General features: G+C 41.2%; 1 protein-coding gene across 2 annotated transcripts in view; it reads left to right on the plus strand.

The window, feature by feature from the left end:
• Positions 1 to 25,612, plus strand: part of Herc4 (HECT and RLD domain containing E3 ubiquitin ligase 4) — a 206,327-nt gene extending 180,715 nt beyond the window's left edge. For both annotated transcript variants that reach the window (XM_037435637.2, XM_037435639.2), the window contains 6 exons: positions 2,165 to 2,247; positions 12,636 to 12,744; positions 16,897 to 16,971; positions 20,255 to 20,357; positions 23,106 to 23,158; positions 25,318 to 25,612. In XM_037435637.2, the coding sequence (XP_037291534.1) occupies positions 2,165 to 2,247; positions 12,636 to 12,744; positions 16,897 to 16,971; positions 20,255 to 20,357; positions 23,106 to 23,158; positions 25,318 to 25,473 (579 nt within the window). In that variant the 3' untranslated portion in view covers positions 25,474 to 25,612. The remainder of the gene's footprint in view (positions 1 to 2,164; positions 2,248 to 12,635; positions 12,745 to 16,896; positions 16,972 to 20,254; positions 20,358 to 23,105; positions 23,159 to 25,317) is intronic.
• Positions 25,613 to 26,856: the final 1,244 nt, after the last annotated feature.

Below are 26,856 nucleotides of genomic sequence, written 5' to 3' on the forward strand. Positions count from 1 at the left end.
GTTTAAAAAACTTGCATCAAGATAAATCAAAATGTGCTTCCTATGTTGTGTGCTCCAAACATATAGCTTCATGCTGCAAAAAAATATTCTGCTATCTGTAATAGTTTCCGATATATTGCAGTAATTTTCATGCAGGGTGTGCAAAATTGCCATTTTGAGAAAATGGAAAAAACATAGAATTCTAACATTTTTAACTGTAAAAACGTATGTAGTTAGAATTACATGGCTATTGTCATATAAATGAATGCTAGAAAGCCTAAGGAGTGGCTATTGTCATATAAATGAATGCTAGAAAGCCTAAGGAGTGCAACGCTGCAAGCTGGTTGAAAATTGAACGAGTACTTCTCGAATTACGGCACAGTTCATTGCATGTAACCAAATACAGAAATATTTTTAATAAAATAAGAAAAATGAAGCTGCCCATTGAAAATAGGCTTCTAGCATTGTTTTTGGTGCACATTTAGCTACATTGTGCAAAAACAATTACAGCTCTAGCTGTCCTAGGTCCGCTTTTACCGAACAAGCAAAAGAAAGTGGTCAAAATCTGTGCTTCAAGAATAATGCTGTTAAAACTTTATTTTGCCGTTCCGAGGGAAAAAATATCATGGCACACATACTTTTAGTCAGTTAATATGCACCAGGAATGTAATAGGACTGATTGTTTGCACGAGCGTGTAGTTTATTCTAGTCCTGTAGCAAGTTGTCGCCGTGTGCTCGTCTGCCGCGAGGCCGCTTATCAGTTCGCTAACTTTACTGACGGCGACGTGCGACAAATGTGCGTGCGTCATCTGCGATACGTCGAATAACACGGCGATGTTTTCCGGCTTGTCCAGAATGAGTTACCCGTAAATGTCTCGAACCAAAGTTGCTCCCTCACTCATCAATTTTGAGGCTACGCGAGTGCCGAGGTGCTAGTTTCCTTTTCACGTAAGACTGCCGCATTTTCGAGCGGAGATGGTGACAACGTTGTGAACACTTCGTTAAAAGCAGTCTACCAGTTACCAGTAGCCTCTATTGCGGGGGCGGCGAGCATTTTCATCATGAACGGATTGACTTTCTGTTGTTCGTCGACGCGCGGCGTACTCCACTCTGACGACCCGTCGTGCAGTTCAAGGTCCTTTCGTCAGGCGGGGGGAACCGCAGCATCCGCGCGTTTAGCGATAAGACTGCGCTTCCATTCCGTCACTATTCCATTCCGCAACTATAAGGATTGATATCTCTTGTAGTTTCTCTTCTGTTTCTTACTTGCCGTCCTCCAACTGATGAGGCTGCGAAACACAGCTGTTCTCAGTAACGTTGTCGGCAACCAACGAGCTCGTACATGAGTTAGGCCTACATCGGTGACTCGGCGACTGCCGTTGACTGCGTCGAGCTCATTATCCTCGTTGCCCTGGGCCATAGCGGGGCTCTTTCTGAAGTTCACAGCGAACGAACGACTGCCACACCCACTTCAGAAATCACTGTAGCGCGGAACTTTTTTACTGCCGCCGGCAGTCAGTAGCACTATGACAAAATGGCGCATGTAAGTGCTCGTCACGATGGTGAAGCAGACGCCGAAAGCGCCCCTTGGCCAATCGGATGCCTAAGTTTTGTCACGTGCCCCAAGCAGCCAATCGAATCGCGCGCTAGTGTTTCTCGATGACACGTTTCTGCTAAAAAACCAATGAGCAAGGCGAGCCAGCGGTGGCGGGAAATTGAAGATGAAGAACGACCCTTCCAAACGAGACCAAGAGGAATATGATAGCTCGTGCATAACGGCAACAGTTCGGCGTGGAATAAGCGCAATTTTAGCATCAGTTTGCACTTAATTCATCTCACAGGGATGTTATAAACTGATTTTTTTTTTGTGCCAGAAATAATGACGCAAAAAGCTAGAAACTTCTCAGATAGGTGCAAAAATAGGCAGATTCCAAAAATGTCAGCTTCAAAAAGTCTATTTTTTTGCGATTTTTGGCCTTCTGAGACCCGTGTCCCCCCTTAATTTAAATAAGGCAGTTTATAATTACGTAATCTACATACTGTTTCTAAATGCAGTCATTTTCCTCTCTTTTCTCTTCAGCATCTAATAAGCTTGGTTTGCTATTTAATTATCTCTTTGAATTTTTGTTCTTGGTCGCCAGATCTTTTTCTTGGTGTCACATTCTTACCAATTTTTCATCTATAGGTATCAGTAGAGCACTATGGCCACACACTTAGTCAAGAGCTCAAGAAAGGTGGCAACGATATTAAGGTCACAAAAGAAAATAGGTAAGTAAGCACCTTGGCACGTCCCATTTTGTATCTTTGCACAAGGTGCACCATTTCGCTTTGAACAAATTGTGCATTAAATTCCTCTGTATCGGAGTACCTTTTGATAGAAATGGTTATCATATATATATTTATATATACTAATTACCATTTCTTAATGAACAATACATTTTACATCAATGCATTTTAGTGGTGCACTTCCACACACAAGCTCTAATGTGCGCTGTCATAGTGCATGCTGGATTAATGTGATTGTGTTGGCAATGTCAGATGTTTACGTGTTCAACTTGGTTCATGTTACCAGCTGTCGAACGCATGTGTAAAAGGTGCTTTCCTCTGTTCTCCACTGACCTACTTTTGCCACACTGCTCTATCATTTCGAAATTCCCCTGAACCGCTATCCTGTGTCGTTGCTCAACCAATGGGTGTGCTGTTGCTACTGTATCTGGCCTATTGTGCATTGTAAGTAAGCCAAGAAGCCTCACCACCTTGTGCAAACAGATAGACGATGATGCCTGGAGTCTGCAAAATTATATTTTTAAGAAAATGCTGACTCGGGTGGTCTATCGAGTATCTCGCGGTAGGTGCTTTGTTTTGCTTTTTATTAGATCTCTGTGGCAAGTGGAGGTGCGCCGAAATCTAAAGGCTTCTTGTCTTACACGGTAGTATGAGCCTATCATAGGTGACATCCTCAACATATTTTCACATTTAAGTGTTCACCAGACCGTCCGTTTCTGCTGGTTGGTCCAAGTTATGTTGAGATTCCCAAAAACGAAAAAGTTGGCCTATTTGGTATTTGAAACTTGTAGTCTTCTGTAATGGTGCAGTAACTGCAAAAAACTTGCTTATTTCGAGAGTATATATACAAATACTTTCTAGGGACATAATTCAAGCTGTTCACAAAGCACTAAAACTGGAGACGTGAATTGAACTCAAAAGGTAGCGAGAGCTTCATCTTAATAAACTTGCCCTTGGTAAATAGAAGACATGTTTATTCTCAGGAATGTCTCTCTGAAATGTTTTTTGGTTGGCTTCAAATAAGGCAAATCACACAATTCTTTGAGGACAGAAGCAGAACCAACAACATGTGATGAATGCCCATCAGCTATGGGTAGTAGTAATGCACATTTTTATTACTTGTCCACAGACCAAAAGACATGCCGAAACCATATACAGTTAAACCTTGATACTAGAAATTCTGTAAAACTGCAATTTACTTTATGTCAGAAGATTGTTAAAGATAAATTTGCTTTCTTATGTGAAGTATAGTCGCTGAAAGATCGCTTTCTTCGGTGACGTTCTGCAGTATTGTTCAAGTAATAGAGTAGTAATAAAGTTACTTATTGTTGTAAAATCTAAAAAGGCTCATTTTGCTAAATCAGAGACCTGGCGACTATGAACTGATGCCACGCTAGTGATGTCTTCTTCGCGGTGGCTGCACATCTTGTATAAAACAAAACAAAGAGCAGGTCCAACACATTATGGTAGCATGTGTTAAGAGGAGATGCAGTCTGAAAAACAAAAAAAAGTTGCATCAATCTATAGCCTAGGGCAGTAACATTTTTGCTGTATATATAGGCTTTTATACTGATTTAAAGTATGTAATTAGTATTGTAGCAAGTTGCACAGTTTTCGTTTTATGCCATGACAATTTGTAAAGTATAGCTCTTTTCGAACAAACGTTTTCTGCCACTAAAATTTTATGGTTCTGAGCCATTAATGGCTCATATTGCTCTACATTAACTGTGCAATGTAGATAACTATGAATAAAATGTGTATAAAAATTTTAATGGACAAAAACTTATAATGTGAGAATTCTTATAGAAATCAGCTCATACCAATTGCTCACTTTAGGTTTATGATATACCTAATTATACAGGCAATATCAAGTTTGAACACAGCTCTCTCATTCTTCATATGTTAAAAAATATGTGGAGAAAATTTTCTCCCAATCAAACTACAGTCGAATCTTGATAATTCGAACTCTTTGGGGCCCGAAAATTTGTTCGAATGAAAAGAAGTTCAAATTATTGAAAGCTAAGTAAACTGAGGGCTCCCCCATGCAGTGGCGCATGTGCATTGAGCTAAGACACGAGGGGGAAGTTTCAGATGACATACATTTATTCACAAATCACAGGGCATCCATCATTATTTGAAGTAATCGGTGATACGGGTCTGCACACGTTTGCCTTGCAGCGAGTCAATCAATTTCACACGCAGCTTGCAAAGCATGTCTACTTCGGCTTCAGCATTCTCCTGGCAAAGGAAGTTGCGCGCGGCAATGTCCAGCGTCGACACACGGAGACGACAACTGCATCGCCGCTACTACCCTCTGTGCCAAAGCCGCAGCATGGCCAGCACGTGACAAGAAAGGAGGAGCATCTCCACGCGGAGAGAAGCAGATCGGCATTTGAGATACACCAACACTCCACGGAAGCTTTTTTTTTTGCTCTCTTCGGGCGCGTTCTTGAAAGAAGGATTACGTAGCAGGGACGGGAAAGGGAAAAAGTGCCGGCGCACGAGAGAGAACCATACTCCGTGACTGCCTTTCTTCTCTCTCTTTCTCTCTTTGCGCGTGGCATTGGAAGGAGAAGGGTCTTTACATGGCGGGGGCGGAGGAAAAGGTGGGGGTGGTCGTGGTGGTAGTGGTTAGAAGAGGAGAAAAGGCACCTAATTTCTGCAGCCCTGCCAAGAGCACGGCGCAGTGCCTCGGAATAGGGAGAAGCGTGCACAGGCGCGTCGCAAATCGGCATTTGAGAAAAAGCAAACATTCGACCGCAGCCTTTTCTTTCCTTTTTCTTTCCTTCGCTCTCAGTGTTGAGGTGTCGGAGGTGCCGCCGCAGGATTGGGCGGGGTGCTGAGAGCATTTTTAGAGCGCGGTATGTTGGAATTAACCGTCGAAAGTGCTTGCGCGTTTCAATTACCGGGCATTTTCGCCAATTGAAATACACACAGCTTTGATGGGACCTCATCGTGAGTTCGAATTACCCGGAAGTTCGAATTAAGCATGTTCGAAATAATGAGATTCGACTATTTCAGAATTACCAAAAACATGGTTTGCAAACACGAGAAGTTGTCCAAAAATGGTCCTAAAAATGCATTTCTATACCTGCCAAGTCTCCCGGATTGGCCGGGAGACTCCCTGATTTTGACCATTTTTTCCGGTTGTACGGTTGTCATGAAAATCTCCCGGAAATCAATTTCTGTGCGTGTCTGGCCAGCCGCATTGACAAAAAAAGCAGCTCAATCTGCTCCAGGTTTTTCTAACCTATATACCCCATTTTGTTATACATGAGCTTAAGAGGCGTTCATGTAAACGTACAGTATAATCAGTGATGCGAAACCGCAGCAGATACGAATTCTTAAAATTCCCCAGACAATATTTATTATGTACATTAGGCCTCAATTCGAATGTTCCAAACACATTTCCTAATTGCACATTAGGCCTCAATAATTCGAATGTTCCGACCACATTTCGTAATCGCGGCGGGTGATACGAACTTTAGTACGGAAACCGTCGAACGAAGGCAGAGAGCAGCGTACCCAAAGCTTTGGAAGTACGCGTGCGACCGGCGCACGCATTGTCTTTTACAGTGCGTGTCATTGCCACTACCGTTGTGGACGAAACCGCGGTCGCTCTCTATATGATTATGTATGGCGACGACGTAACTGACAGAACTGCGAAAGTGTGCGCTCAACCAGTTAAATCAACGCTGCTTTCCGCAAACTCTGCTGACAAAACTGCGGCAGATGCTATCGTAGATGTCATGAAACGATTTAGTTTTGAAGACACGTGCGCAGCCAAACGCATGGAGATCGTAAAATGAACGCAACCGCTGCGCACAAAATCGTGGTCGCGGCGACGGGATAGTAATCTACGAGCCCCGAGGGCACGCAGTAGTAGGTTAAAGGCAGTAAATACGTAAAAAACAAAAATCAAGTTAGTTTCGCCACAAGGGCGAAGCAATAAATGCGACAGCAACTTGGAATGTAACGCTGAGAACGGCAAGCAGACCGAAACGTGCGGCGCGCTGCTCCCACACAAATGACGCACAAAAACAATACTCGCAGGACGAGAGCGAACTAACAACGTTTACCGCTCGACATGTACCGCGCTGTTTAAACCAAAACGATGCACGATACGTAATCACAGGTACAGATGAGTACAAGCTAACAAGTGCCCCAGTTATTATGCACCGCTGTGTATGAAAAGCACGCTGTTTTCGCAAAAGGGGCTTGTGCAGAGACCAAAGTTACCTTTGTGGGCGCGGCAACGAACACTTTCGTTTCAGTGAAAGCCGAAGGCACACGATTCTCCCACCACAAAATAAGCGCTCGCGCACAGGCATCTACCCCTCCCCTCCATGGGGCAAAGTACACGTGAGAGATAAACACACATCGACGCCGAGCGCGTGGCTTATTTTTCTTTGAGTGTTCATATATTTAGATACGTATACATATACGGTGAAGGACAACTGCGATGGCGATGGCAAAAAAAAAAAAAAACAGCCTGGACAGCCCATATAAAATAAAAAGGGGCCAGACGCGTTTTGGCGTTCTTGTCAAAAGAGTCTAGTAGTGAGCAAAGCTTTGACCCGCGCTTCTGCGGCAGCCAGCTGCGCCGTCTGGTCCATTCACGTGTGTCCCAGGAAGACACACGCGAGTTGTTTTGACCGAAACAGATTTTGCTAGTTTGTGGATCCTTTGAGACTCTCACCTTAGTGAAAAACTCTACCCTCGTGTGTTGGGCCATTCGTAGCCATTATAAAACAGCAACGCTTATGCTGGCGCTTGCAATTAAGACCTCTCTCCCACCCCCTTCTGTTTTTCACTATGTTTGTTTGTCCTTGTTTTTTTTTTTTGTGCCCCCCCCCCCCCCCGTTGTGGAAATCCCCAGGATTCAGAATCCTTGAATTGGTATGCATTTCATAAGTATAAGGGAAAGGTCATTTCTGTGGAAAAGATATTTTTTTTTTAAGATGATTTATTCCATCATGAGAGCTTGGCAAACATTGTTATTTTGAGCATGTGGCATTTTGAGCAGTGAACTCCTCGTGCAAAATGTATTAGTGAATGACCTCTTCTTAGTTTTCAGTAGCCACTTTGTGCTCTATAAAAGCATTTTTAACCCACTTTGAGTTTAATTACAATTTCAATTTTTCGTAGGAAAAGTAGAAAAGCTAAACTTTCAAAAGCAAATAATAACAAAAGTATGTAACTTTAGAAAAATTTTCGTTTTTTTACTCTCATCTCCCCTTAAAAGGATACAAAAGAGCAAAATGCTTTTTTGCGTATTATCAACGAAAACAGCACTCTTATAGCGACACAACACTTGCTAAGGGAGAAAATGCGCGAAAATATGCCACGGGTGGTGACGCCACCTTAAGATTCTTGCACCGAACGCTGTGACGTCATCAATTATGAAGGCGTCTACTGGGTCCTATGTAGCTTCTAATCAATAAAATTGAAGTAGGTGCTATAGACTTAGCAATCAAAGTCTCAAAAAATTTCATTGAGCCAATGTTGGGAAAATGCGAAAAATACATTGTCAAATTTCTTACGTCACGCATGGAGATTACTGTACAAAATTTAAATGTGAAACTTCAACCTTGATTTTCTTTGCTAATAATGTACTTATGACAGTGAAACTTATGTAGACTACTCAGAGTGCAGTTGATCATTCTAAAAAAACTCATTGTTTCTCTTTAGTGTCCTTTTAAGCAAAGTTATCATGCCTTTTCTGCGACAGCAGCTTGTCAGCAACACCTCAAGTTTTGCTCAGAATTCTGTGACACCAATTTTATGTTCACCAAACCCAACCACTTGCTCTTTATTGAAAGCATTGAAAATTCTTGCCAGTCACTAGAATGACGCAGCTTTGTTTTCGAATTATATGAAACCAAAAAGAGATCTTTAATTATGGTGCCACACATTATGGTGGCCTCATTTCCTGTTTTTCAACATTGTGCACACATATGTCAGGAATCTAGCAAGACCTCTCATGAAAATGGCAGTTTCACTCGCCGCTAATAATTTTTTCAGCAAAAGTCTTGCAGGTTGGCTTAATCACAGAACACCAACATAGTTTTGTACAGCTGGTTACTGCAACATTGCTTAAAAACCTTGGCGGTAGGGCACTTACCAAAAAAGCTTTCATTTATGGTAAAAGCACTTGTTCTTCTGAAAATCAAGCATAGGTTTTTCCAACTTCTGAATCGTGGAAAATGAGCTCTGTTGGATCTCGAAACGAGTGGCCATGTTATCTCATCATCAGAGGTCGCTTGATATTAGGTCGCTTGTCAGTGACCTTTGCTTTCGTAACTAATTAAAGATAAGTGAGATTTCATTTCATTTACCTAGTACTACAGCTTTGGACATGGAGAAGCCCTAATGGCGAAAATAAGAACGAAATAGACTTTATAATGAGTGCACACCCAGGCATCGTGCAGGATGTGAAAGTGGTTGGCAAGGTAGAATGCAGTGATCATAGAATGGTACGGTCTCGAATTCGCCTAGACTTGAGAAAGGAACGGCAGAAACTGATGCGCAAGAAGCCAATCAATGAGCTAGCACTGAGAGGGAAAGTACAGGAATTCAGAGTCTCGCTTCAGAATAGGTACTCGGCTCTTAGTGAGGAAACCAACCTTAGCGTAGATGCAATGAATTATAATCTGACGAGTATTATTATGGAGTGTGCAGTGCAAGTTGGAGGCAGGGTAGTTAGACAGGACACTGGCAAGCTTTCCCAGGAAACGAAGAATCTGATTAAGAAGCGTAAAATCATGAAAGTCTCAAGTACAACAAACCAAATAGAACTAGCAGAGCTTTCGAAGTTGATTCATAGGCGTAAGGTATCCAACGTAAGAAGGTATAACATGGAGAGAATTGAACACGCTCTGAAAAACGAAGGACGCGTCAAAGCAGTGAAGAAGAAACTTGGGATAGGCAAAAGTCGGATGTATGCACTAAGGGACAAAGAAGGCAAAATAACTACCAATATGGATAGGATAGTTAAAATAGCGGAGGAGTTTTACAGAGATCTGTACAGTAGCCGAGACAACCACGACCTTAATACTATAAGAACTAGCAGTAACCCAGATGACACCCCACCTGTAATGATAGAAGAAGTCGGAAAAGCTTTGGAGAGCATGCAAAGAGGCAAAGCTGCTGGTGAGGATCAGGTAACATCAGATCTGCTGAAAGATGGAGGACAGGTTGTGTTAGAAAAGCTAGCCACCCTGTTTACGAGGTGTCTCCTGACGGGAAGGGTACCAGAGTCTTGGAAGAACGCTAACATCATCTTAATACATAAGAAAGGAGATGACAAAGACTTGAAGAATTACAGGCCGATCAGCTTGCTCTCTGTAGTGTACAAGCTATTTACAAAGGTAATTGCTAACAGAGTAAAGAAAACATTAGAATTCAATCAACCAAAGGAACAAGCAGGATTTCGAACAGGCTACTCAACAATTGACCACATTCATACTATCAATCAGGTAATAGAGAAATGCTTAGAGTATAACCAACCCCTATACGTAGGCTTCATAGATTACGAGAAGGCGTTTTATTCAGTAGAAATATCATCCGTCATGCAGACACTGCGGAATCAGGGCGTCGATGAAGTATATATAAACATCCTGGAAGAAATATACAGGGGATCAACTGCTACCATAGTGCTTCATAAAGAAAGCAACAGAATACCAATCAAGAAGGGTGTAAGGCAGGGGGACACAATCTCCCCAATGCTATTCACCGCGTGCTTACAGGAGGTTTTCAGAAGCCTGGAATGGGAACAGTTAAGAATAAGAGTTAATGGAGAGTACGTTAGTAATCTGTGCTTTGCCCATGACATTGCATTGCTGAGTAACTCGGGAGACGAATTGCAACTCATGATTACGGAGTTAGACAAGGAGAGCAGGAAGGTGGGTCTTAAAATTAATCTGCAGAAAACGAAAGTAATGTACAACAACCTCGGAAAAGAGCAGCGCTTTGCGATAGGTAATAGTGCACTTCAAGTTGTAAAAGTCTATGTCTACTTAGGGCAGGTAATGAGCGCGGAGCCAAACCACGAGATTGAAGTAACTAGAAGAATAAGAATGGGGTGGAGCACATTTGGCAAGCACTCTCAAATTATGACAGGTAGATTGCCACTATCCCTCAAGAGAAAGGTATGTAAAAGCTGTATCTTGCCGGTACTGAGCTACGGAGCAGAAACCTGGAGACTTACTAAGAGGGTTCAGCTTAAATTGAGGACGACGCAGCGAGCAATGGAAAGAAAAATGGTAGGTGTAACCTTAAGAGACAAGAAGAGAGCAGAGTGGATTAGGGAACAAACGGGGGTTAAGGATATCATAGCGGAAATCAATATGAAGAAATGGACATAGGCCGGGCATGTAGCGCGTAGACAGGATAACCGCTGGTCGTTAAGGGTAACTAACTGGATTCCCAGAGAAGGCAAGCGGGTTAGGGGGAGACAGAAGGTTAGGTGGGCAGATGAGATTAAGAAGTTTGCGAGTATAAATTGGCAGCAGCAAGCACAGGACTGGATTAACTGGCGGAACATGGGAGAGGCCTTTGTCCTGCAGTGGACGTAGTCAGGCTGATGATGATGATGATGACAGCTTTCACAGATGCAAATGCTTCTCACTTGACAAATGGCAATAAAAAAAATCAAGTTTGGTGTTGAAGCATGGCTTGAGTGACTTAAACAAAATGCAGTATTGTTTAAAATGTTTTGTTTATTTTTTATTGTTTTCAAATTTTCTTCTTTGCACTATAGTGTACTTGTAATAGTGGCAGTTATAGTTCAGGTCTTTACACGGCAAAGTAAGCTGCTTTTGTGGCTATCACAAGGAAACTGGGTTATTGTTATCACACTACTCTACTTCTGGAGAAATTCAATTCAGGAACCATTTTTTCTGGCAGCCACAGACTGTACTGTTGGTTTCAACAATATGGACTGTGAATGATACGTTTACATCAATGCAGACAGAGAAGCTAAATGTGCTTACAATATTTTAGCACTATGCCCAGTCTGGACAAGATGATTGACAGGCATGTTTTCATATCCGGGAAAGCGTTATAGCAGAACTTTTGGTTGCTGTCACACACAAGAGGGACATGTCAGCTGGCCAGAAATGTCATGTGTGGTGTCATTGGTAGACACAATATTAATGAGAACTAAGAATGATAATATTGTGCCTAGCAAGTAAAGGGAGCCCTTAAATTTAGACTTCTTTCTGTTAGTCATAGAGCAGCACATCGCTGTTGACTCTGGTTGTGGCAATCGTGATGCTTGAAAATGGTGAGGACTGCAAAGCAACCCAGCGTAGGTTACTGGCCTCCAATTGAGACGAGCCAACCACTGGAACTGGCATATGCAAGTTCAGGCTGAACCTTTCTCTTTAATTTGAATTTTGATGATAATATGACCTCATACTTGACGTTTCTGCTCAGTTAATGCGACTTTTATGCATGTGATCACAACCCAAGGTTCCGTTGCTGCATATTGTAGAATATTAAATGGACAGCAGACACGGCTACTGCAAAAAACTTTTCGGTAAAGCACCCTCCGTATGCAGCGCAGCCCCACATATGTGACATCACCTAAAAGCATGGCACTGCCAATGCAAAAGTAGTTTTTTTGTTTGTTTTAGAGGGAGAAGGGGCACATCCGCGCATGCGCACACAGTGTAAAGAACTACGGCAACGCAGGCTCGCTTGCGCGCCTCGCACTCACCCGTGTGCAATCACAAGCGCTCGCTCTAGCCTGCTGCGCCTTGCGTGCCACCGCTGCTTTGTGCTTCGTTGGCAGCGGGGCACCTGCGGAAGATGCATGCTCGTACCAAAATTCAGGCAAAATTTCTAGATTGCTCGTGGGGAAAATTCATTACATCAAGGTTGTCTCCCTCTGTTACTTCATACCATAGAGGTCACAAATACAAGTGCTTTTGTGGAGCAACGGCAGGAAGTACAAAAAGTTCATTATACCGAGGAATTCGTTGTATGGAGGTTCATTACAAGCAGGTGTAACTCTACTCGATTTGGTGTCATCACTACTGAGGTTGTATTTCATTCAGTTCTTAAATCTACTATTCATGCAATGCTATGAAACAGTTGGACATGATGCTTTCAAACGTAATTTATGACATCATTGCAAGCTTAAGTATTTATGCTACTGTAATTTCTTATTTGGATAGTTATACTCTAATTGGGAAATTAGTATTAAAAAATGCCCCCCTCAAATTTTTTTAATTATCCTGGCCTGTGTTGTGATGACTATTGTTTATGCCAGTGATGCGTTTTGTCCCCCTCACCTTGTGCGAAACCACAGCATTCACCAATGTATTTTGAAAGTCTCTTATGGAAAATTTTTCATGATGCTGCAGGCAAGAGTATGTGGATCTCTATGTCGACTTTGTCCTGAACTCATCGGTCAAACACTGCTTTGAGGCGTTCTCTCAAGGCTTCTATAAAGTCTGTAGCAGTAAAGTCCTGGTAAGTACAATAACTATTATGTAAAAAGTAAAGGGCTGTCATTTACAAATAGCCAGAATGCTTTTCTTGAAGAGTTTGTGCACAGCAGTCTGTTTGAATAAAAGTACCCAAAGTTCGTTTTAGCATACGACGTGCAATACTGTTGCATGGTCACAACTATGAAGAACACGAACTTCAAGCAGGTAAACATGATACAGTTTAGTGGCAAACTTCTGCCCAAAAGAAATGTCACACTGAGCATAAGGATAGCACTAGTAAAAAATATTGGTCATGGTAATCTGACTGTGAAACTTATTGGCTTTAATAAATGCCTGATTGAACCTTCCAGTGTTATTGCTGGTGGTAGCCTTAATTCGAGAAGAAACTCTACTTGCTGCCGGCTCACAACCTTAACAGCACATTCTACAACAGCTGTGAGGCCTCCAATACATTCCAGCTTGGCTTGCACCAAGCTTTAGTAACATGTGTAATAGTGACCTGAAAATAAGTATGTGTGACAATATTGATCACCACGCAGCAAGTCATTAGAAGAAGAAAAAAAAAAGAAAAGCTGGGGGTACTCAAGTTTAACTATATCCAAAATTTTAAAATACGAAATTCTTAATCTATAAATCACTTTTGCACTTTATAGTAATCATATTTAAGGTGTATTCACAAGAGCAGTGCTCATTTCTTTTTTCTTTCTTGTTGAGTGTGTGTGGTGGGGTACACTTGCCGTCACCTGTAATGAACAATAGCAGGATTGAGTTCAAACCTTTATTGAGTTCAAACATTAAAGTATACTTCATGGATCTTGAGCCCATATAGGTAATGCGACATTCAGAAAGTCAAATTTACCCAAGTTTAGTTCGTCAACGCTGGAACACGATGATCAGGATTTTTTATAGATTTGCCATAGTGAATCATAAGTTATGACACTTGACTACCAAGTACAATACAGCAGGTTCAATTCTTTGTCTGGCTTGCTACATTTAGGTCAGTTTAATATATACCTGTGTGCTTATATGTATGTTAATAAATCCCAGGGGGTCAACATTAATCCTTATTTTCATGTTTTATACTAGGCATTATGGTCATATTGCACTTTGGCATGTGACACCTGAAAGTTTACTGTTTTTTTTTATTACTGTTCTTTGAGTAGATTTTCCTTAATGTTCCCCTGCTATACAGAAAGTGGCATATTTAATCAAAAACTATTGCACTGGACTGTAAGCTCCTCATGTTGTCTCTCTAACATTGCACTTTTTGATTGTTACCTTTTCACCAGAAGGTGTAAATATTTATCCTCAAGTCCCTTTTTGCTATCACAATTTTTTTTCTTGTGTTGTACAATTTTTGAACACTGGGCCCAGTTAAATTCATGAACTGCTAGTGTTCAATTTTTTACAGATATTGCGGGGAATCCTTTAACATTACATTCATGTAAATTTTGTATTTATATTGCTCTTCTACCCACTCCTTCAATAGCCCTGATAAGTAGAGGGTGAAGTGCTGGAAATAGACTTGTATGTAACCATGTAATTGATCTGTACCATGAACAGTACTATGAACACTACCTTGTGGGTAGCGCATCGTAGGCACTGCTTTTTTTTTTTGTGCCGTAAAACTCAACACAACTAACCTGTTTTCTGTATTTGTGCAATGTCAGTAAAACTTGGGTGGGGTTAATGGAATACTACTTTTGTTTAGTAATTGTGCAGTAACATTGCCGTAAGTGGAAAGTGATTGTAATTGTTTTTGTTTTTGTTTTTTTCACATAATGTGGGCCAGTATAGATTGAAAAAAATGGCCAACAGAATATCACATGTGTTTTAGGTGCTGCCTATCATGGTGCTGCAAATTGTAGTCATAAAGAATATTTATTTCACAGAAGTAGCCTACCCTTCATGTTTGTGGCTTAAAGCAGTAGAAATTGTTCACAGTAAAAAATGTTAAACAATATAATTCTTTGCTGAAAGGGGTCGTGCAACACCTTTTCAAATAAACATTGAATCACCACACTCAGTTTATTGCATTGTGAATTTCTTGCTCCAAAAATTTTATATATCTGTCAAGTTTGGGTGGAGTTGGAACGATTTTTTTGCAACAAGCTCATAGCACCTTTTTCTTATTTCATTTGACGAGCATGCTGGAACTTATACAGGAGCGGATGACAAGGAGCAGGAAAGTACATCAGTGTGTTTTACGACCTTGAGCATATAAATTATGGCCTTGAGAACCACCAGCATATGGCAGCAATCTTTGGCAGCTGCAGTGACCATGTCGCAGGAGAGAGTGCGTGAAAAAGTGTGTTGAAGTTCCGTAGGAACATGGCCTATCCCAGCTTTGTCTTGAGTTAGCTTGGTAAAGATGGATAGCAGCTGAATACTTATGGCACATTTTGAAGCTGTTTCAATTGGCTAGACAACAAGTTATGGCTGTTAAGAAGGTGTCTAACTACCCAGGCACTAGGAAAGATTAAGCCTGAGTTGGAAATTGTACTGGTGGTTTCTAAAATTACTTCTGTGCACGTGTAATACTGTCAAAGTGGGCTGAACACGAGACAAGTGGCGGACTCGTGCACAAAAGATTTGTTCGACTTGCCTGCACTGGTCTGAAGAGGCTTATGCAACGTGAAGAACTCATGTATGCAAAGTTCAGAAGTTGTGCAGCTTGGTTTCAAAGGTGCAGCACAGCAAATCACTAGACACAAATGTCATGATGCTGACACAGTGCAACGCTTAAGTGTGTAAGCTTAGTGGATGTCGTCCACATAACTGTGAAAGGTCAAAGACCACTCATATGGACGGCTTATGACGTGCAAACACATCACACATTAACTAAAAACAGAAGGCATAACTGGTGCTCAAATGGAATCTATGCATAAAGGGATACGAACACAAAAATGTTAGTCTAACCTTTCTTTGCTGGGGGTCTATTAGTCATAATGTGACGCACTACTTGCTGCAGCATGCAACTGATAAATAATTAGTATCTGTATTAGTGACTTGACTGAGTTTTGATTTGGGGTAGCTATGAGAATGACAAGCCATCAGGTGGAAGTATTGCCATCTAGTGTGTGCACACAAAAGTGTGACATTATTTTTGTACTGCCCGATTTGTCTGCTCACATTCTTTCACCAGTCGAAAATACAGCACCTTGGCATCAATGTCATCGTCGTTTGGTGGCAGCAACTTTCTTGAGGCTGCTGCACTTTCGACATATTCACCTCGGGCACGTAGTTGCGAGAAGCCATCGAATAGCAGTCACCAGGCTCAAGTGTGGCAAAAGAGTAATAATGACTGTGGCATCGTACTTGCTAGCTGTGCCAGCTTGGAGCTTGGCTGCAGTGCTGACGTTGGGAAGTTAGGGTCACCTTCAGGGCTCCTTGGATGGTGTCAGTATTGTGCGTATATTGCTGGGTAGCACTTGCATAAGTCAAAATTCATATAAATTACTTTCCAAGGTGTATTCGTTGTTGAAGTTAAGTAAATGATATACACACGTTTATGGGAGTCAAGCCTGTGGGCTATCTTAGCCACAAAAATTTTTGAGGACTCTATTTAAATGTGGCACTCTACAGCCATGTATGATTGTGCATACTTTGTTTTCTATTTGTTGTCATAAATGGAATATTCATAGTCACAGACTCCTTTTAAACGAAACCTGAAGGGACGAGGAATATGTGTTTCCTTTAAGAGGAGTTTCGTTTACTGAAAGATAAACGGGTACAATATCCAAGTAGAAAATGAAACATATTAGGGGCGGTTGTTCCAATTAAACAGCAATTTCATTTGAGAGAGTTTTGTTAAAGGGAGTATACTGTAGTTTGTTTCCTTCACCTGGCCTTTGAGCTAGTGAACACTATGACATTATCATGTGACTGGTACATCATGCTCCTATTCACTTTTGTGTCGCTAAATCCAACTTAACTGCACTTTTTACTATTGCAGCTCACCAAGAATTGACAAAAAAATATTTAATCCACAGCATGTGCCTTTTATTTAACATTGTCACAATCAAACACTTAAGTATTGCTAAATAATGTTACAGGCCACATCTGACTTAGCCTTGTCATGATGTAATAGTATTGAAAACTTCAAGTGTTTTGTTGAAGTACTATGCAATTTTGCAAGTTTTTTTTTGCACTTGTTTATTTTATTTCCATCCAGGATTTGTTTCACGCTCAAGAGTTGATGGTCTTGGTAGTTGGCAGTGAAAACTACAACTGGAATGAACTTGAAAAGGTATGATGGATGGACAGTTATGATAGCTATAAAGTAACTTGTTATTACTACTTGCCGGCACGATGGTATAACCAGGCACTATAAAATCCAAGCACAAATTTGTCTCTCGAGATGTGCCACCACTTGGGGGGAAAAAAAAGAAGAAAAAGAAAAAAAAGAGGTTATTCTGTTGCAGACATCACAATGCTTTTGTCTTCCTTTTATCAAAGTGCTGCAAAAAATCCTGTCTCACACTCAGCCATAATTACAGCACACAGTGATAATACTAATACGAAAAAGCATTCTGGAAGTGTGACAGTGTCTGCCTGAGATGGCCGCAAGGCTAATGATTGTCTCGTCCCATTTTTCTCGATGCTCGTGTATATTTTAACGCAACGATCTGTTACTGAGCAAAAACTAGCCCTAAAGCTTTATAAAAGTGTGGTACCTGAGCTGCTGTGTAAAGCCAGTTGTTTCTAGCTATTTGTTTGTAGCATAGTGTGTTGCCTGCTTAGCTCATGCTGGGACTGTAATAGGATGCTTGCTGTACGATACAGTTGCGTTTGTTGTGGGTGTGCCTTTGCAGAGACACTTTTGACACGTTAGTGGGACAAAACAGTAACATCAGTGCCAGGGTGTGTGTGTACGTGGCCCATGTACTGTAAAAGCTCATTAATCTTGATTTCATGGGAACACAAGAAATGTCTAAATTAACTGAATGTTGAATTATTTAAAGTATCAAGAAAACAATAAAGAAATGTCTATTACGTCTACACACATTCATTTCCTTAATGAATATGTAAATTGTGTACTATTTTACATAATATCAGCTTAAAAGCTGTCATCCTACAACTTGTGGTGTGATTAAAGATTTATAATCAATTCATAACATGCATTCACAAAAAAAACTACATTCATAAGTGCACCTACTTTTTACATCCTGCCTCAAAAAAAAAAAAAAAGTGGAGCTGGCATTTTTAATAGGTATATCTGTGCATGCTGTTGTGTTTAAACGTGTGCTTCTCGTTACATTCTTGTTGGGGTGCTCTTTATTTTACTTAAAGATTACCAGAAGACATAGCAGTGAGTCACGTGGGAGCTTCGTTGTTCCCAGCAGTTGAGGTGGCAGCACATACAGCACATCGTTCCCTGAATGTGAAACCTGTGCTCATCCAATACTGAAAGGATAATGTGATTGAACTGGCAGCTCAGTCAATTGCAATGCAGTGTGTTTAAAGGAGCACTGACATCAAATTGCAAGATCGAGATGTGCCCATCATTCGATCACTTGGTATGCATAGGTCTTCTTGGCCAAATTTGAATGGCGTCCGTCATGTCAAAGTTATTTTATTTCGATGTCAAACAGCGCAGAAAAGCTAAGGAGAAAAAACGATAAATAGACTGCCCTGCGACATCGATACTAGTGCTATGTGTTTGGTGTGATACATTTCACAAATACCATCCTGAGTGACGATACGTTGGTAACAATGCCGTCGACGATCTCCGAGTGTGTTTGGAGCTGACTCCCAGCCATGCTCTCACTAGTGGCTCTCCTTGTGCTGTGTTGAAGCGTGCATGCGATTCATCATGTCGCATTGACTGATTTGCGTTGTGCTCCACTGCGTGTAAGTACGATCATTCGGAGCGACAATACGTGCCAGAATGTTGGGGGAACCGCTGCATAGTGAGAACCTGCACGTCGAGGCGCAGAAAAAGCGGGAAGTACGTGGCGTTTCATGCCTTTCCAAGTCACGAACCTCAACGCAGCCAGTGGGTTGACTTTGTACGCGCCGTTGGGCAGAGGGACTAGACGCCTGTGAAGAACAGCTGCATTTGCTCCCTTCACTTTGCGGCGAGCTGCTACAGGGTAAATCCTGTGTTGGCAAACCAGTTAGGTTTCACTGGCAGTACGAGGCCTCTTCTCGAGGGCGGGGCTATTCCTACTGTGTGCCTTGCTGCAGCTGAAAGCAACGATTCACTCACCAAACACCCGCGACATGAGGTGCATAGTTGGTGTTCCTGAGCTCCGACAGTTTGGCCGGGACTGATAAATACATTTCATTTAATGCGGAGCTCGTCAAGCAAGGATCGTCATGAATCGCGGCGATACCCGATTCGAGGTCCCTTTCATCATCACTTGCCGATGTCCCGTGACGACGACGAGGGCGACGATGTTGGCGACAGAGGCATGTCTACGCCTTCAGAGACGCAGCTGGACTGACTGTACGTGCGCTCATAGCAGACAAAGCGCTAGTGGGACGTCATCATTTTATGTGAAAGCGGCATCGGCTGTGCAGCGACCTCGACGTGGCCGCGAGGTAGGGCTGCCAGCACTACAATTTGGCGGGCTTTCCACCCATTTTGAACCGCGTTCGATAGCAAATATATTAATCAATATTGCAGATACTCATTCGTCACTCAGATGCATTTTAGGTTGCGAATCGCTACTAGGGGGTCGATAGCTACTCGTTGATGCAAAAATCTTGACATGAGTAAATTTGATGTCAGTGCTCCTTTAACAACCAGCACATGTTCAGTTCACTATACATGTACCAAACAAACATGCAGTTGCAGTATTGTCACTGTCCTTTTCAACATTGCTGCCACCATTATATGCAGCTACATGTTTCTGTGATCAGAACTAGTAAAGCCACTTTTTCGTTTTGATTTGAAAAAAAATGTAGTTCTTAGAAAAATACTACATACGATTTAGAATGTTTTTAGCATGACTGGATGCAAAATTACCATGTGGATGTGGACGTAGGTGCAGGAGCACCTAATGGGCCTCTGGCAGCTTCGCTAAAGCTCGTGGAAGTGCCATGTGACATGGCCACAATGCTGTCACCGTTTAACTTCTTTATGGAGTTTCACATTAGTAAGTTTAAGAGAGTTCGACAATGCCCGACAGGGGTATTACTTGAACACGGAGCATCTTGGAAGAGTTGATAACCTGGACAGGTCATTCCCAGCCATAATTTAGCCTAAACAAGTGGTTCCTCCTGCTACAAGTGTAAAAATTGGCAACAAAGGTTAAGTCACTTTGAATATAGAGGATGGCTTAAGCCGTCAGTGAATGTTACTGCTCTATGTAGAGAGGTGAAGAATTCATTGCAACTATGTTTCAAGTACATGTTAATTTAACACAGATGTATATTAACAAGGTTTTACTATGGTGATAAAAAATCTACGTACTGTTCAGGGCAGTTATCTCATAGTTTCATGTAAAGAAGCACATTATAGACAATAAAGTATGGCGCATGTAAATATGGGCTTGACATTTCGCCTCTTTTGTTGTTTCTTCAAGAATGCTGAATACAAAGATGAGTTTCACAAGAACCATCCAACTGTGAGAATGTTCTGGCGAGTTTTTCACAGCCTTGACTATGAAGAGAAGAAGAAGTTCCTGCGTAAGTGTTTTGCTTGTTGCTTAGTTCTCTGAGGTATTTTTACTCTTGTGTGGCATGCATATTGTAACGCTCTCTTCAATGAACTCTTTTAATAGGCTAACGTAGGCAGGGCGAACTTGTGCCCGAGAATAATAATAACACAGCTAGATTGTCTCGAGGATTCACTTCTGCCTCTTCTTCTACGTTCTTCTTTTTTTCTAACACGGTTCGCACGCAGCTGGGTCCCGCAGGCTCGTGCGTCGCAAACCATCTAGAGGGCACAAGTATCGGCTAGCGCGCGTAATTTGAAGTTGCATTGTGTCAATATATTTGCGGTACAAGCTTGTAATTGCAAATTTGGGCCTCTTGATGAGTGCCACCAATACCAGCATAGCAAAAAATAAGTTTGTGTTCTCTCCCATGGGGCGTTTGGAAATGATGATGTGGAACTCGAATACTGTGGTGGAAGAGCGGACGACTTGTTCGTCTTTCCCTGATGTGTCTACACATAAACTACACGCACATGCATCGCTAAATCTCCGTCAACACGTAGCATTTGCTGTCACATAAAGCTGATCATTCTTATTTGTGTACAGCACATCGCCAACTAAGCTGATGCCATCATATCCAGGGAGCTTGCTGTACTCTACACACATGCTTGTCATAAAAGTGTTCCATTCTGCTCCTGACTATACACGAACATGGCAATGGCGAGCTGCTTGCCAATGTGAAGGCGACACGTCTGTGCGGAGCGCTCAGCGGTCTTGGACAAATAGGGAGCATGAACAGCGGCACATTGTATTTGCATGCCACTGTGCTAGGCCGTGTCCAGTACTGAAGAGTTAGCTGAAAATGTTTATCAGAGGGTTCGTTGATGATTAAGCTGTACTGGTGTGTTGTGGTGCTTATCTGTAAGGGGGATATAGCGGCACTGTGCGGTTAGCGATGTGACAATGGCCCCTTTAGATTTTCAGCATGCTTCACTCCATAACACACAGGCATTGCGGCTATATAGCCTTTTAGACTCAGCTATGGCCATAAACAAATTGACTCAGGGAAGGGCTAGCTTGAACCAACGAGATCATAGAAGCAGAAAAAAGGCGGGGGCTTCAATTAACGCTGTTTCTGGCCCAAAATTCTGGCATGGAGTTCCGGATGGTGAAACTTTTCTGCGTCCGAAGTCAAGGAGGGTCTTACATGCATCTATGGGGAAGATTAGGAACTCCGAGCTTGAAGGAAGCGTGCCCTTGTCTGTCACATCAGTTGGACATCGGCAGAAGTTGGAGGAGGAGAGGTTGAGGAAATGGTGTCTTTGGTGTCTTCCTTTCAGGTGTAAAGTGATGTAGACATCACATTGGTTGCACCAAATTATGTAAACAAACAGTTCTGCCTCTGCATTACCTCATTCTTAATAACACAACTTGGGAACATCACCTTTCCAGTGCTTCACCAACCTAGCCAAACGAAACGCTTTCATGTAGCTGTCTCATAAGAATAACAACAATATCTGGATATTACATCCTGAAACCGCAATATTATTGCAAGAGAGGTCATACTGGAGCACTTCGGAAATTTTGACCATCTGGTGTTCTTTAACATGCACTGACATCGCACTGTTCTTGAGCCTCTGCCATTTTACCTTCATCGAAATGTGACAGCCGCATCAATTGAACCTGCAGCCTTTAGCTCCGCAGCCGAGCACCATAACCATTGCTCCACCACAGTGGACGCATCTCATAAGAATATGCTTAGAGATCCTCTGCAACTTTTTCTCTGTAATTTTCTTTCAACGTATTAAAAATATGCCAAAATATATCCGAATTTGCTTTGCTTTCAAAGTATTGCTACTCTCAAACCTCAATATTGTCACAATGCAGAAACAGCAGCAGTTGAATACTGGACAACTCGCTTTAATTGTACCAGAACCCTGGCAAACTGATCGGATGAGAACCTCGTCTTTCTCTCTCCCTGCGCGTGCTCTTCGTTGTTCTCTTGGTGCTGCATATTCAATGCGGCAATATAACGAAATATTGGTTATAACAAATTAAATAAAAGATAGTCTTGTAACTTATCTAGTGTCAGGGATAAACTGGTGCAACAAGTTTTGGATAGAACGAACTTATCTTTGCGTATAATGCAACTTTTTCATCTCAAGGTTTGAGTGCATTCGCCCAGCTCTATTCATAACGTTTTTTGAGTGTATTCCTTGTATTAAGTCGCAATTTATTCATTGAAGTCTGCCCTAAATTCTGCATTTCTGTTCTGCAGTTTATAGTTGCTTGTTCTGTCTCAGATAAAAATAATTGAGGGAGTATATCTGGGCTTTAGCCACATTTTTTTTCTTCAGCTAGCTGGGGCAAACGAAGATGCAGAGGCTGAAAACCTTTTTGCCTGTGACGAAATTGTTCCATTTATCACCACTGTGGGCGACTTATTCATCTAAGCAATTCGTCTGCTTCCCTGGTTTTTTTTTTTTCTCTTTGTTGGTGATAGCTCACGTGTCAGAATGTGAAAATTTTAGTGAAGTAAATAACAAGTAATAATAAGCTTATGCCACAAACCATTTCTGAACAATCACATTACCTTTGTTTAATTTACCTTTGTTTAAAAAACATTGAAATTATGTTTTTTAAAGGAGAGAGTTTCTCTTAAGATGTTCTAGAAAGGAGCATGTTAAAATTATGTTGAATCATATAACAATGTTGCACACTTCTTTGCTGCAGGCACAGCATATTGTGGCTTTGATCATTTTTTTTTCTTTTTTTGTAGTGTTCTTGACGGGATCAGACAGAATCCCTATCCTTGGAATGAGCGAGATCAAAGTACGTAACTTGCCTTCCTCTGCCATGCTGTTGAAGTGCATACACTGTGTAGCTAATATAAAAATAATTGATGTGTGCAGATGCACTTGTGCATAGAAAAATAGTACTATTTAGTTGTCCGCCTTTCCTCGACCTATGTATGACAATATTTGATTTATGTATTTGAGCCTTCCACAAAGACATGCACATATTGCTTGTGTATGAAAAAGCAACAGTAGTGTGTGTGATAGCTGGGTGTTTGCTGTCATATGGGAGTAATGCAGTGTTCATTAAATGCTAACTCTGGAGCAAGTTTCAACTTTAAGTGGAGTCCAGATATACGAAGTCACAAAAAACAAAAGGAATTAATTTGGTATATTGTATAGTTTGATATAAAACATTTAAAGAATTGAGCTTATTTTCTATCTGAATTTTGGTGTGCAAGTTGGCTTCTAGGCACTGCTTCACAATAATGCAAGGTTGGTGGCTTCATTTCAATATTCGGAGACTTGGTTGCATAACCAGAGGACTGTGCTTTAACTTTTGCAGTTTGCGGTTGGGAGTGAAAGTTAAATGCAGATATGGGTTATACACGAGAAAGTGAGTATAGTTTTAAACAGTGCCACCTCGATATCTTCATATAGGGATGTGCATACTCATCGAGCTCTGGTTGCCCCAATTCGTCTTGGCCCTGATGTTGGCCTTGTTCTTCACTATTATATTTATCGTACTTTGAGATCTGATGAGGCCACCATCTTTGTAAAGTTATGCAGCCCTCTGCGCTTGTCCATTGCACTACACCCCCTCTAACCCCTGAACCTAAACTATTGTTTGCCACAACTGATGCTAGCAGTTTGGTTCTGAAGGAAGCAATAAGACTGAAAGGAATTCAGGATCATGAATACCTTATGCATTCGATTAAGGGCCGCACTCAAGTAAGGGCTCCTCCCGACTACATAGCAGTCTAAATTAAAAAAAAAATGTTGCGAGCAAACTGCGTCGTCGTCATGTCTCGTGTGCGGCACATTTTGTGGGAGTCAACGAATGGCAGTAGCTGTTCTGAGACTTTGTCTTGTGTAACTTCGAGTGCGTGGCACTATCTGAGAGATTTCGTCACTTTTCTTGCCAGTACCATTGGTTTTTTGTGCCACTGTACATTTTTACAACTGCCTATAACACAATCAGTGGCTATGGAAAAAAAAAAAACAAGATTGAATAGGTTTTTCATATGGGGATTGAAAATTGAACGAAGATTTCACACTTCCATACAAGGGCCGCACCCCATCAAAATTGCGAAAAAAAAAAAGTGCAGCCATTAAACGAGCATATACGGTACACTGGACAGGATTAATGCACAAACCCTGCCTGTTAGTCTTCTTACTCAGCCTTTTTGTGTTCTCAAGGTGAGTGGTCAACATGTCATGCTGGGTTGGGGAAAAGGAAATTTTCCTTCTTATCTTTTGGTTATACTGATGGTTTATTTAATGGCCCTATGTAAAATATAGACCAGCTTTCCAAACATCAATTCACAGCGAGACTGGATTAGTTTATTATGAATAAAATAGGTCTTCATTTTAATATTTGTCTTGATCATCTTCTAACACTACCAGGGGTGTACGCTGGAGGATCTTACTTAAAAGGAGTTTGAACACCACCACCACCTGTCCCTGAAACTCTTCCTTTCCGTAGCTATGTAATAGGCAACCATTATTGTGTTCCTAAACATGTTTTCTCTATTATTTTTTTATTATGAACACTCCATTTGGAGCTTGAATTGTTCAATAGTTTTGCTATTGTTTTTATAGACACTATTGTGAAAGCCTGTTTTTGCATAGAAAAACAATTTCCTTTGTACTGAAAGCTAACTTTATAGCTCTGGAATGGCCTGGGCCAGCAGTAGCATCACCGGATTATATAACTCATTGCCATCACTATCAATTCCTCATGTTTGGGCCAAAGTGCAAGTTTTTTTCCCCTTGAGAACATAGTTTTTCTAGCTGGTAGTCTATTTGAACATTTTTTTAGGCAGCTTTGCATCCACAAAGTTAGTGTTTTCGTTTGTGCAATATGCAGTGTGTCACAAGAATTTCAGCTACACAAAAAGCATACATACATCGTGCTGTCAGTTTTTTTCGTGGTAGGATCCCACTTGTAGAAAATGCTCTGTGCTGTCGTTGCAGGTAGTCTTACAACCAATGAAAGTGGATGACAGTCATCTACCTGTGGCCCACACCTGCTTCAACTTACTTGATCTTCCAATGTATTCAAGCGAAGTGGTAATGCGGGAAAAGCTGCGGCTAGCCATCCAGAATGCCCAGGGCTTTGGTCTTGTATAGCCGTCTTGTCTGTTTTGTAGATGAGTGGGCAGTGCATTCACGAAACAGTTGAGGCATGTGTGAGCATTTCTTTTTTTTCTTTTTTCACTTGCATTCTTGAGGCAAAGCGTGAATAAAACAGATGTCGCAGACTCCTTAATTATGGTTTGCAGCACTGATAGACGCACTTGGTATGTTTAGCTTCAGCACAGAGAGCATCTAGAACACAACAATTTTTAAGAGAAAACATTAAATTGCAGGAACACAATCGTGCAAGTCTAGTGTACTTTAGCATACTTGATCTTAAAACATAGTCCTTATCATGTTGCCATACAAGTGCACTTAATGTATCGAAATATAGAAGGTATGACACATTGCTTGGAAAATAGTTTAGTGTTAATACATTTTAATACAACTCAAATTATTCCAAATAATTTTCTTTGCTCATAGCTAGGCGTGGTAGACTGGGCAGATCACTTTATTAGTATTGACTTATGTGCATGTGCACATAGTTTTTGCATTGAGCTACTTTTTCTAGACATTAAAGCCCCGAATTTTTTTTTCATGTTCAAAAATTGAAAATGCTGTTGTTAATAATGCATACACACACAAAAAGAAAAGAATCTCGGAGAACTTGACTTTATACATCTGATCTTAAGGGCTTATAGTCCACTCTACTGTGATTGGCCTAAAAACAGGTTGTTGATCATGTGTTACTTTTATTTGTTATGCATTTTTTATGGCCATGTAGCATCCATTTTAATTTACTTGGATATGCATGAATAACTGTATTGCTTTTGTGATGTTATAAATTAGCACCATGATCCACGTGTTTTGCCTTTCTGTTGTGTTTGATCAAAATCTGAAAACAAAGAGAACCTTTAGCTACAAACTTTGTTCTGAAATGGCTGTTAATAGGTGTGTTGCACAAGTGGCATGTTTTTGCATAACTTTGTTGTTTTTGGTACAAGGTTTGGAAAATAAAGATGCTTTTTTAATTGGTAATTTGCTGAGCAGTAACATTCGTTTTCTTGTTTCTAAAAATGTGTGTGGCACATCTGCATGAGTTGGCTCATTTGTATTTCAATGAGTGAACTTTGAAATGAGCATTCTCTATTGCAGAGTTTTGATAAGAAAACTGATTCTGGTACATTGCTTGCAAAGATAGTCTGAAGGTAAATGTTAATAGCTTATTGAAAGGTGTGCTTTCAGAATTGGGATTCAGTTCAGGGTTGCCATGCTTGGACTCTAGGCACCTAGAGTCCAGGCATGGCACATAAAATTGCCACCTCACGAGACATGTCTGAGTTGCCGGGCCGCAGAGAAGTCATTTTTTTTAAATGAATTTTATGAATTGGCAGGGAGTTAATAAATCATGCCTTTGAATGTGGGCTCCCATTTGTT

The sequence above is a fragment of the Rhipicephalus microplus genome, chromosome X (assembly GCF_043290135.1).
Source record: "Rhipicephalus microplus isolate Deutch F79 chromosome X, USDA_Rmic, whole genome shotgun sequence".
Lineage (NCBI taxonomy): Eukaryota > Metazoa > Arthropoda > Arachnida > Ixodida > Ixodidae > Rhipicephalus > Rhipicephalus microplus.